Source organism: Parus major, chromosome 2, assembly GCF_001522545.3.
Source record: "Parus major isolate Abel chromosome 2, Parus_major1.1, whole genome shotgun sequence".
Taxonomy (NCBI): Eukaryota; Metazoa; Chordata; class Aves; order Passeriformes; family Paridae; genus Parus; species Parus major.
The window spans coordinates 13286036-13299424 of record NC_031769.1 but is presented as its reverse complement, the minus strand read 5'-3'; the positions used below and the strand labels follow the sequence as shown (position 1 = coordinate 13299424).

Genomic DNA, 13389 nt, shown 5'->3' with positions numbered 1-13389 from the left:
ACACCGCATTGTCATGGAACTCTTTCTGGCTTCATCCTTGTGATTTTACTATTGCTTTCTCTTTAAAGGATGGTCTACAAAATCTCTTGAACACTCTCACCGTATGTTCCAAACCCAGTATTACCTTATGAATGACTCATGAGCAATTTGATACTGTGGGATTCAGACCAATAGTAAAATGAATGCCTGGAGAATGACTAAAAACAAAAATTTCTCCACTGTATGCAGGCTTTGGATTTCAAGAAAGTGCTCAGATCTGTCAACTGTTGCAGAAGAGCACCACATTTTGATGAGATTCCTAGCCAAGGAACTACTATCTGATTGTAAAGGGTTATTTTCATTTCACTGAGACACACACTCTACAGCTCTAGCTAAATTTTTGTCAGTAGTGCTTCCTCCTAATTCTACCCTTAAGACAGCAATTATTTATGTAGAGAACAGAGTATTTCCTGTTGTGTAGGAACCATCAAATTTTACAAAGTTCTGGGGGATCCTTCAGGATGAAAAGCAGATTCAGTGCAAGTGATTGTTAATCAGTGTAACCCCCCAATAAGTAACTTCTGTTTAGTCACCGTTAGCAACAAAACCCACCACATTCATAAAAAAAATATCAGCAACTAGAAGAAGGAGATGAAAGAGGACTTTGTACTAAGCTGTTGAATAAGAATAATTTATATAGGCAGCAGCTATATATTTGTGTATTGCAAAACTCAGGAGCACAATGCAAGATATACAAGAATGGTATGTCAGAAGAAGACTTGAATTTTTAATTTTAGAGCCAAGCAAATGGGTATAACACAGTTGTTATTCTGAATAATTTGCACCCTGGAAATGTTAAAATATATAAATAACGGGTTTATTACAGCCACCTAATTCTTAAAAGACCCACTTTGTATAAATAAAATATCCCATCTCTTCCAAACCAAAAACCTGAATACAGAAAATTTTATCTTTTCTACATCAGAAATTTTCAGTGAAATATTATCAAATAAAAAATCATAAGAAAATCTATAACAGCAATAACCACTTAGAAAAGTACATCAACATGAGAATCATCAAAAACATGAAAATATTCATGTAACCTTATTGCAGTTAGCAAACATTATTTTACATAACTTAAATCACATCCCAAAATTGGTATTTTATTCCCACTCTCACAGCAAGGCTCTGACAGCCAGCTCTTCCTTGTCAGTTATGAAAGAGTAAGGAAATTGTCTTAAATACCTTTCCTGAAATTACATTAATGGTATTTAGAACAAAACACTCTTAAAATCTTTGTTCTAACTTTAAGCAATTACTAAAACAAGCAGGCATTTTCCTGACTTTGAGATTGTTACTTTTGAATAGTCTAACTTAGGAAGGAAGAAAACTCAAACCCATCCAAGAGCAAAAGCAGCAGGAAGACCTACTGCATTCATGAAAACAAACTGTCATCTCCTCACTAAAAGTACCGAGAACTTAAAGTTACATAGTTGAATCCATTGAGGGGTAAATCAGAAGACATCAGCTGATTCAGAGAGCTCATAAAAGGGCTTCTTGCTCTGGGGACAGCACTCAAGGGAAGCAGAGCTGCATAAAGCACTCTGTTGGGCTTGTTTCCATGGGCAGGACTGGTGTGGGAAGGTACAGACCTCCAGTGTTCTCCAGCCAGATTGTTCTTAGGATTAATCCTCACTTTTAGGCCAATGTTCAAGAGAGGAAGAATCATGTAACACCACACAAACATTCTCAGGAAAAGGAAAAAAACCCTGCTTTTTTTGTCATTACCAATGCCAAAAAAGACAGGGATTCCACTGCATAAAAATGACTGAGTCTTAAAAATGTTAGCTATTCTGAAACAAGCAACTGTACCTATCTCTCTCAATAGGCAATACCTCTCTGTTGTACGACACTGCAAGAAAACTTGCATGCAAAAGGTTATGAACACTGCAGTTTTAATTTAGTGACACTGATTAATTCAGAAAAAATAGTCTATTAGAAAACTGACCCTTCCCCAAAATCTGGGTTTAAACTTCACAGGTCTGTGAAGCTGCTGTGATTGCAGAAGGGAACAGTCCAGTCCTCGAAAGGCTGGTTTTTAGTTACACACCACTAGGTCACCTTTACTACAAGGTCCAGGCACAATTTGATTTTCCACTAACTTGCTTCCACTAAAGGTTCAATGGATTAAAGTCACAACCAAACAATTTTCTACATAGTTTCTGGTCCCTGAAAACAATTTAGAAAAACAATGATTCACAGGAAATCAAAACATTAACTTCAGGTTATAAGACTCTTAGAAAATGAAGGATTAGATGTTAACAACCTTGAAAATATTTTTTTTTATTTTATTTTTTATTTTTTTTAGTTTAAACATCAATTACTGGCTACTGCTAAAGGGATGACACCAGACTGATGAACTACTAGCTCAATTTGGCATGGCAAATCTTGTGCTCCTCTGATGTAAAAGGAAACTGCATTGCTGACACACATGCACCCAGATTCTCTCAGCATTCCTTTCCCCATCAACGGACAACGTGTTCAAGTGATAATTTGTTAACACTTATACGAGCTCTGTGTGTCAATCCTCTGCAGCACTGATGGAAAAAGCAGAAGGCAGTGCTTTGCAAATGTTTTATCTAAAGCCTTGACACCACAAGAACTAGTACTTCCTATGGGAAAATAGCGCTAAAGACTTCAAATTATTTTATCACTCTACAAATTTGTTGACAAACAAATACAATTTTTTCTAAATTTTTCTCTTTGAGAGCATATGACTTTGGGTGACAAGGTTTCACACTGGCTTGATTTTCATGTGCACATTTTTTCTTCCAAGCTGCACAAAATGAAATAGAATAGAATATGATATGTTTCTAATTACTATTGCCCAAATGCACAAAAAAGGACAAAAGACTTATGGAAAGAAATACCCTAAATAGCAAACTTGTGGATTTTCAGACAGTTTAACAACTGTCCTACCACAAAGAAAATGCAAACCCCATAACACAAAAATTATTTTAAAAAGAAATTGTGGGAAAAAAACCCCAAACAAACCTAATCCAAATAAAAAAATATAGTGTGAAAAATATACACAAACTGTTGACTGGAAAAGCCTAAATGGTAGACTACTTTTCTGAGGCTGAAAACTAATCTAAAGCAATTGAAAATGAAGTTAAGCTTTGCTTCATATCAAGTTTACAGCAGCATACTCTAATATATTCTGTGTATCTAATACATTAAAAAAAAGTCCTAGATTTAATAGCCATGTCTTCTTTTCAAAACTTGCAACTCAGGCGAACAATTGTCACGTCTTCTGTCAGGTGTTATTTTCATCAAGCTGCTTTTTGTGTTTAAACTTGAAAATCCTTTCAAACTAATCCCATCCTAGTCAGTAAATCCAACCACTCCTGTGTCAAGGCAAGTCTTTATTACCTAGCTCTGTACATCAGAAGTTGAATTGCTGAAAAGCAAGCGCTAATAACCTCATTATCTACTGGGGCCATGCAGATGGTAGGGCCCAGAATCTACACAAGGGATGTTTAAAATTAGTTGTGAGGTTTTAAAATTGGTGTCCTATAAAGCAAAAATTCAAATACATTAGTAAGTCCCCTAATAAGCATAAATGGATGCAAGGTTGCCTTATTTATTTTTGTATTTTAATAGGACTGAAACAGAGAAGAAGGAATGATGAAAAAAAATTGTGAATTTTCATGAGTCACTGACTTTGATGCAACACAGCGATTAGACCAACCAATAATTTATAGTCCCCAATCAGACACTGAAAGCCCATGTTAAATACTACTATTATTCATTCTATGACCCGTCACAGGATACAAAATTCACTTTAGAATCCAACTTTACCTTCTTCCTCACATTAACTATCCAGAAGGCTTGCGTAGAAGAATTTTAAGGCATGTTTTAATGGTCAGTGCAACCTCCATATTCCCAATTCCCACATAACACATTAATCACCCTTCAATGAATCACAGAGAGAAATAAAAACATGCCCTGCTTAGCAGAGCTGCTTTGCCTCACCCACTATCCTGCCCAACGCCACGTTCTTTGTGGGCGACTCGCTGAGACCCTCGATCCCGCCGTAGAGGGAGTGGGAAATCCTCCGCTCCCGGTCATCCAGCAGAGTCTCTATGGGCAGCTCTGGCCCCGAGGGGCTCCCAGGTGATTCCAACTGCAAAGAGAGGGGAAAATTAGTGCCCAGGGTCCCCTTAACCACATGGGGGAACTGTAACAAATCGCCTAAGGCCTAGACCTGTCTGAGCACCAAATGAGCTAGAACTTCTCATCCTGGACAGAGATAATTTGCAATGACAGCTCTGCCTAATGACCAACTTTCTAACCCCTTTACACTGCACCCCCCACGGTGCCCTGTCATATTTCAAAGCCTTCAACAGAAAATTGGTGGAAAAAAAACCCATTCCATTTTGGTGTCTCTTTGTTGGATAATTTCTTAAACAGACAGTTGGGCTGTTTTCAATACCATCAGTAGACAGCTGGGCCATCTTCCACACACACTGACAGCTGAACACAACCAGGCCCTTGTCAGGAGCATGGAACAGGAGCTCTTATTTGGAATTGGGCTGCTGCTGCCACAGTGGTGCAACTTGCTTTCAAATGAAATCATCACTTTCCAAAGTTTTGTAGTTAGGAACAAAAGGAAAAAAACGCTAAAGTTGTCAGACTTCACCATAATTTTATTTTTGAGGTTTTTTCTCTGTCTTTCCTAACTGTAGAGTAAATAGGTCTTACATGCTTCATTCAGCCTGGAAGCTCCTCTGATCTCTTGCTGCAGCATCCAGGCAAAGACACAAAAAACTGAACTGTCAAGACCTGGGGTGCCCTCCACCCCAGCCCTCAAAGCCCTGGAGCTGCCAGGTCCCTGCCCACAACTGCAGCCGGACCCTCCAGAGCATCACAAGACAGACGAAGCATGTGGTGGAAGTGACGGACACAGGCTGCTTGGCCAGGTGCACAGGAGAGCAGAAAGGCTGCATATACAGCCCCCCGCCCACCCCAGCTGCTCTCCTGCAGAAGACTTCCCTGAGTGTCTTCCCAGCCCAGCCTTTGCTTGCAGAAGCTGGTCATCCCTTGTTTCCCTACAGCTGCCTCTCAGATTTTTCAAGAGGACAGGAAAAAGTCAAGTTCTCCTTGGTGAGCCCCAGAGAAGCAGAGCTCAGGAGAACACATTACCCATGAGAAGCAAAGAAAGTAACTTGGTATCATCTACCTGGATTTAGCAGCCCCGTCAGTCACAGCTCTGCTGTCAGCACAGCCCCCTGAGAACGAGCAGAATGAGTATCTGTGCACTAAGAGGGGTCTGTGGATGCCCCGTGTAGATGGGCCCAGCTGCTCCCTGCAGAGATAAGAGTTCCCACACCATGGCCCAATCCTCACACCATCCAGCCTTCCTGCTGCCCCTAAAGCTCTTGGCTCACCTGGGCTCCAGCACCCTGCTGTCCTCTCAGTAATGATACCAAGGTGCTTCACCAAGACCATTAAACCAATTCACCCAAACACTGTGAGCTGAATTCAGCTCTATTAAAAAGTAAATATCTATTAAAAAATAGATGTATTTTGTAGAAAAGTAGTATGAACTCCAATATCAAAGCAATAACTCTTCTCACTTCTTCATGCCTCTTCATTTTGAAGCATATAGTTAAATCCTAAAAACAGTCTCCTTACACAAATCCCACAGCATTTATTTCATATATATCGAAATACAGTGGGGACAAGATACTGAAAGATACTGAGCTTGCTGCAAACTATTTGAAGCCACTGGAAATGCTTATTCCAAGTACTGACTGACCTCCAAGCAAGCACAAAAGTAGTTCATAGTTTCAGGAATTACAACAACAAGCAACATGTTTGCTGGTTGTTTTTTCTTTTTGAAACAGCTGTCTATTATTAATCACTCCACCCGCATTCCCCACACAAGTAAGAAATGTATGCTATGAAAGAGTTTAAAAAATCTGCTTCAAGGGCTACAAAGCACTTGGCCCCATTCTCCAGCAGAGGCTTTGAAGTGAGCCCGATGGACGGGTGACTTCTGACACGCGGGCGCTGGCGCCTGGGGGTGGAGGGTGTCGAAACACCACATTACGGTCAGGGAGACCGCGACTGGGAGATCGCAGACTCTGTAAAAATTATTATTTCTGTTCAAAGCCATCATCTGTTTAATATAAATGAGATATTTAATGAAGTTCCAAATTGTAGACTTATCTCTCCTAGTTTGATAAGCACCGAGGAGATTTACTGCATCGGAGGGTCAACACAATTACAATTGGAGGCACGTCAAGCTGCAGGAGAATAATAAACTTGCAGTGCAAGTGAATTAGACTCAATAAGGTTCAAATTGTGAAATGAGGATTTGTTTTATTAGTTTTTTTAAATTGCAGATTACAACTGACAGCTTTACTGAAAAGTAAATTAAACAATATTTGCAGACTCTGTTATAGAGGAATCTAAGGCGCATTTGAAAAGAAATGTTAACTTCTGAAACACTATATGAAAAAATGAGCACAGCAACATTAGACTGCTTGAGAGCATAAACTTGCATGATAAAGGTACTAAATTATGAACTACCCTTTATTTCACTGCCTTTAAATAAGGTGTGAAAATATCAAAGTGCTTTGGGATTTATTCTCCCAGTGCTATATTGATGACTTTATGTAACAAGTGTCCAGCTTTTAGTGAGTCCTTCTTCGTGTGACAAGCCATCAACTTTCAGGCTCACTTCTCTCTCTCAAGAGATTTTCAGAAAGACACTGACAAGAAGATGGTTCAGAAGCAGAGAAATATAAAGAAATTCACTCATGGTAATACAGTAAAGTACAGAGTAAATAAAAGAAATAGCAGGAGTGTTGCATTTATATGGCCGTGTTTTGTACAGTGAATCATGACTTCCATGAGTAAAACTTTTTCTGTTTCTAATTAGCATCTCAAATGATGGGTTTAAACAAAGGCATTGACAGCCAGCTACACAAATATTTTACAGAAAATACATTGCTTTTTACAAAACACCAAAAATTAGACAACTGGCTGTCACAAAAAAAACCCCAAAATGCCTTTTCCTTACATTGTTAACACAAAGTTTGTGCGAGAAACAAACCATAGAACTTGGAAACTGTGTTGCAGGCAAGAGAAAAATTAAAGGTCCAAAGCAAGATTGCAGTTCAAATTGATTATGTTCTTCATGATGCATTTCTAATATAGGGCTAGAATTACACATTCTAGTTCCTTCTCTTAGCCACTCTTAATGCTATATTTTGATATAATTTTGATATAATTTGATATATATTTTTGCTGTAATTTGATTTGATTAACTGATAAAGAGTGGGTCATATAAACAAGTTATACAAATTCCTAACTTCATTAAAGGCCTGGCAAGGAAAGAAATCTGCATGGCAACTGGCCCCCTATCAACAGCTACTGGAGCACCCCTTGGTGTGCCAGTCCAGTCACAGACCAAGTGAGGGTGGATGAAACCACTGGAGATTATCTAATTCAACCTCTTGCCCACAGCAAGGTCTGTAAGAGAAGGTTGCACGGTGCCCTGCCCAGCTGGGTTTTGAAATCTCCAAGATCAGAGACTCCTCAAACTCTCAGGACAAGTTGTGCCAGTAGTGCCTCTAGGAAGGACTGGTTTTTCTCATATGTGTGAAGAAATTTCTTGTATTTTGGTCTGTGCCTGTTGCTTCTTGTCCTGGCACTGGGCAGCCCTGAAAAGAGTCTGGATCAGTATTTTTTATATACTTTTTTATTACTCTCATCAGGTATTTATAAACACTGACTGGTAAGATCCCCTGATCTTTCTTCTCTCTAGACTGAAAAGAGAGATCCCTCTCTGGATCCTAGCACTGATGTACACTAAATGATCATATTCATAAAAATGCAATAAAACCTCCCATACTACAGATTGCCTGTAGCTTCTTTTCTCTCCATTCTCTTAAACTAAAAAGATCAAATTTTTTTAAATAAAAAAGGTCTCTACCCTGACCCTTTGTCATTCAGATAAAAACCAGCTGTTTGCTAAAGCACTGTCTGTACTAGCTAGCCCAGCTGCTGCTTATCTAGATGATAAAAGGACAAATATGGTCCCTTTTACTTAAACACCACCATCCATCCTATCTGAAGTTATGTACATAAATATGAAAAAAGTTTATGCGCAAGAAGAGTGCCAAAATATGCAAAGCATAAACAATCTTTTTTTTTTTTTTTTTTTTTTTTTAAATGAAACAAGAATCAGACTCCCTTTTTCTTTCAGAAAATAAATTATCCAAATATAGGCATGCAAGCATTATGGGTGTTAAAGAAATCAGTATACAAATCTGCCATATATGACACTGCATCCAGAATGCTGAAGCTCTTCCTGTCACACAGAATTATTCTCCAGGCTTTCTTTATTCCTTCTTATCTGTGTACTGTAGTTAAGATTTCCAAAATACTACAGTTTCCTTTTCCAACACACACATGTTTAAAATACTACTAGTCCATATCAAGGCATCAATATCAAAGACGTTAAAGAATCTAAATTTTCATAGGACTGGACTAAATTTTCATTTTGAAAAATTGAAAAAAAGTTGAAAACTGGCTAAAGAACTGGACACAAAGATTGATCTTAAGGATGGATAAGAGTTGTAGATTCCCCTAGGAATCAGAGCTGGCAACAGCTTAAGTTGATAAACAGCTTTATCAATGAGTTGGAGATGGGAATGAACAGGGAAATCACTGTGTTTGGAGAAGATGCTAAAGACTTTTTGACAGTTAAATTCCAAAAGGTCATCACAAGACTAATCTAGTGAGAAGGAAATAAACAAACCTGTCACATAAATTTCAGTGTAGGTAGTTAGGTAATGCATGCAGGGGAAAATGATGCTGAATATTTTATACTTGCATACATACTGGAAAAGAAAAGATGCTTGCTTGTTTCTTTTATTATGAAACCACACATTTGCAAAGTCTCTCACTGATCTATCAGTCAATTTATTTCATGAATGATGAGGTCCTTATAAGGTCTGTCATATTTTGCTCATTTCACATGGAAAAAAAATGAACAGACATGCATGAGGAAATCTGGGGATCCACACATCATTTGCAAACCTTCATTTCAGGCAGGTTTGGCAAAATATTCATTCAGTCCAAAAAAAAGGGAGGTCTAGACAAGAAAAACCCCTGAAATTTCTCACTTTGAGGAAAATGGTGATGCTTTCTCAATTAATGGCAGACAAGTGCTGCCTGCCTGTGACATGAACAGAGTGAGGACGAGCAATCTGTGTCTCTAAGCTGTCCAGGTTGCAGGACTGAAAAGTGCAGGATTCCAAAAGTAACAATTACCTTTATTTTCTTGAATCAGCACATGGAGCTGCCAGCTGCAGGGATGTGCCTGGCAGTCATGCCTGAGTGCTGAGCACGTTCTGGAGATGCAGCCGCCAGCTGTTTGCCCATACAGGCTAATCATAACAGCATCACTAATTAACAGAACACAGCACAAGGAGCTCCACTGTTTTTCCTTAAATCTGAGAAATTTAGAAAATCTCAACCCTAAGTTAAAGATCTAAAAAGCTGATGGCCACTTCTGAAAAATGAGGTGTTAAAAACTGGCCATATATGAATATCACGTCAAAATTACTGTTATTCTCTCCATTTTTCCCACTGTTTTCACAGCTTTGGAAATGTGTATTAGTCTCTCCATACTTATGCAGGAAAGTTGAGTAGTTAACAGCAAGGATGGAAACTGAAAACATAGAACAGAACTGAATGTTTAACTTTCTTGAAACTGGGGGCAAGGGAACCTCAGATATAGCTAAATCCCAAATTAAATGTTTTTGTTACACTAATCTAACAACGTCCATCAAATATTCAGTGTGTGATTTTTTCTGGAGTGGCTGAGATATTAAACACAGTTTTGCAAGGTTTGTAATAGTTGAGCTTGCAGAATTCTACATTGCTGTACTCTGTATAGACCCAATGCAAACAGGAGAAAAACTCAGATGCACAGCTTTGGTGTGGAGTTCATTCATAACTAACACTCCATGCTTATATCAATATTTACTACAAGACAATTCACTTGAAAACCCGGATGGATTACACACTATCTCCTGGTGAGTCAAAGAAAATTCTTTCTACAGGCAAATATTCAGCAAAACCACAGCAGCACAAAATCTCTTTTTACCTTCTGGGAAGTTTGTGGTCTCTTTTAACTTTACATTTATGGAAAGCTTGATGATATAAATGATCTCCTCCCTGCTTCTCTGAAGTCAAGATAATACTCTTATGGTGTTTATGTACATTTATATTGTTATGATAATTGTTCTGAAGGCTTAGTTTACAACATGAGAACTTGTGAAGCTGTTTGAGTATAATGATGGCATGGGAAAGGAGTATCCAAGGTCACTTCACAAAGTTTTGAAGCAGTTTCATGTTCAAGATGCCAAAGAAAGCTCTCTGACAAAGACAGTGCCTCTGCAGCAGATCAGAAGCAAATGTTCCTTCCTGTCTCAACCCAGGACAACAGAGGTTGAGATGTCAATCACTTGTAGACAGCAAACAAAATACATAAAGTACACAAAAATCTCAGTCTAAATTGAAGCATGCAGAAACAACAATCTGCAGAACTGTGCTGCAAAATTAATTCTCCCTCCTAAACAATTCTTAGGGCTGATTATGACAATAGACATTAAAACCAAAAGAACAGTTTCATATCAATAACTGCCTTAAAAATCCAATTCAAACTCAGTTTTACTGAAGAAAGAAGCAGACTGTGTAGTCTATCTCAAAGGAAGTCAGTTTGACTTTGCAAATGCAAAGCAATTACTGGACTTGAAGGCGAGGGAAAAAAGGACTTGGGATTTTTTTATCATCCAGACAGCAACTGCTTTTATCATCCAGATGTTTAGCACAATTATTTTTGCATTGGCATTATCACCCCTCGTACAGATTTCCCTTTTGAGCCACTTGTGGGTGTTCCGTGGCATGGCAGGGAATCAGGCAAGGACTGACATACACTGGAACAGAGCAGAGCAAACACTGTTCTTGGTGACACACAAAAGGGAATATAACCAGACAGTTCCACTTAACTGTAGTTCAGACAAACAAGAAACAAAGCTATTTTTTTGTCTACAAAGTGGGCACATACAATGCTGAATCAACAAAGGAAAGAAATCAGCTGAACAAGATATCTACTGGTTTTTTATGGTGATTCCTCTGAAGAACAAAAAGAGGGAGAAGTGCATAGAAAACACCAGAATATACTTTCTCAAAAGTTGAACATTTCTTTTTATATTTAATTAAACCAGTAAACTCCCATTTCTGAGGAGCTGGGAGTGTTTAGCCTGGAGTAAAGAGAAGGCTGAGGAGAGACCTTTTTGCTCTTTACAGCTGCCTAAAAGGAGGATTTAGACAGGTGGGGGTTGATCTCATCTCCCAAGTAACAAGTGATAGGACAAGAGGAAACAGTCTCCAGTTGTGCCAGGGAAGATTTAGACTGGGTATTAGGTAAAACATTTAGTGGAAACTATAGTCAAGTTTTGGAACAGGATGCCCAGGGGTCTTTAAAACATGTGCAGATGTGGCACTTGGCAACATGGTTTAGGGGTGGACTTGGCAGTGCTGGGTTAATGGTTGGAGTCAGTAATCTTCAATCTAAAAGATTCTTTGCTTCTATGGTGATAAAAAGTGGGAGTTTTTAAGATATGGGTCTCCCCTTTTTAGGCTTTTGCTTCTAATTTGCAAGCCGCTGAATTTGCCATCAGTCAAATGTAATTTCTTTTTTGTTCTAATACTAAAAATCTTTCCTGGTGGCTGTTACTGGAATGTTCCAAGGGGACAATTTGGATTCCTGTACATCTAAGTGATCTATGTTGCTGAATTAAGTATAATACAGCCATGGTTGCATGACATGGCCAACCACTGAGGCGAGGCTGTCTCCAGCCAGCTCTCGGGCCACAGAGCACTACTGAGAGACTGACTGAATGCCAGACTCATATATGGTATTCCTGCAACATTCAGAAATAACATTATCACAGCTTATCAGTACTACATCAGCTCAATAATACCTGAAATTCAAATTGGTAACAATCTTGAAGAAGGATATAGGGTTTAATTGCAAAATATCAAGAAAAAAAACTCTTTGTTTTTAATTTCATTGAAGTCTGGGCATACCAAGACTTCCAGAAAAGTGACTTCTTGCATACTGCCAGCTCGGCAGGTAAACAGCTTTATGTCCATGCAAGTCATCCTTTCATCATATTAAAATATAAAAACAGTATTGGCATCGAATTTCCTTTGGATGGGTGTGATAAAAGCAGTAATTCCTAGGAAAAATTACATACAGAAGTTACTTTGTAAAGATGATTACTACAGCAATAGTGACATATCAGTGCTTTCCCAATCATTATGGTTCATCTTGCCAGCTTCTTAAGGAGTTGGGAAAATGCACAAAAAAGGGTGAAGGAGGCCCAGAAAGACAGGGTCTATCCTGCCCTTGTGCAGGTACACTTCAGTGTATCTAAATCTGTTTCCACAATCAGTTCTTTTATCTTGAAGCACATATACTGCAGTCAGCTGTGCTGCTTTTGGCACATGATTTCTGCAAAATAAATCATACTACATGTCAAGCAGATATAGGGGACCAAGCTGTTCTTGAATGAGTAAAAAATGTGTTGGATTCAAGAAGAAATGCCTTTGTTTCATCACTGCTAGATTACCTCCTTCATGTTTGCAAACATTGTCTGGATTAATTCAATTGAGAAGATTTTCACTAGGAGAAAAGGGATCATCTTCTACATCCTTTTAGGAAAAAAAAAATAAACACAGAAACAGTCTAAAGTATTTCACCCTTTTTATGTAGTAACATGAAGTAGCATCAGAAATTGGGTAAAAATAAGGAGCAGTCTCCAAAGGACGGTCTGAATCAGGGATAGGTAAGGTCTTCATCACATACAAAAAGGTCAGAATTCCTTCACACTAAGCAAGAAACACTCAAGCTGGCTTTCTAGCAGTGTGCATATATAAATGTGTGTGTACAAAAGCTTTGTAGAAGCAGTTAATGAAGACGAGCTTAACACTTTAAAAAAGCGTAATTGTCTTTTTCAGACATGATTTTGTAATGCACTATGGACTGATTTTTCCTGAAGATTAGATTTATGCATTAAAAAGAAAACCATTCTTTTTTCCCCCTAGGCAGGAGCACCGATACTAAACCAATTTGTGCACATCGTTTTTGAAGCATGATGATCAAGAAATAACATTCCTGATAAGACCTAACTATATTAGCAAGAGTGAAAGAATTGACTTTTAGATTTCTAAAGAAGACATGCCTTTCTGACATGCCATTCAGCTTTATTCTATTTAACTCAGTCCTTTCTCCCATTCGTTCTGAAGTCTAATTCAGCCCTC

At 38.4% G+C, this 13389-nt stretch overlaps 1 protein-coding gene across 16 annotated transcripts in view; it reads right to left on the bottom strand.

Moving 5' to 3' along the window:
- The window catches only part of PARD3 (par-3 family cell polarity regulator), a 395821-nt gene that overhangs the window by 159625 nt on the left and 222807 nt on the right, over nucleotides 1-13389 (bottom strand). For all 16 annotated transcript variants that reach the window (XM_033520528.1, XM_033520545.1, XM_033520530.1 and 13 more), the window contains one exon: nucleotides 4015-4165. In XM_033520528.1, coding sequence (XP_033376419.1) covers nucleotides 4015-4165 — 151 coding nt within the window. The remainder of the gene's footprint in view (nucleotides 1-4014; nucleotides 4166-13389) is intronic.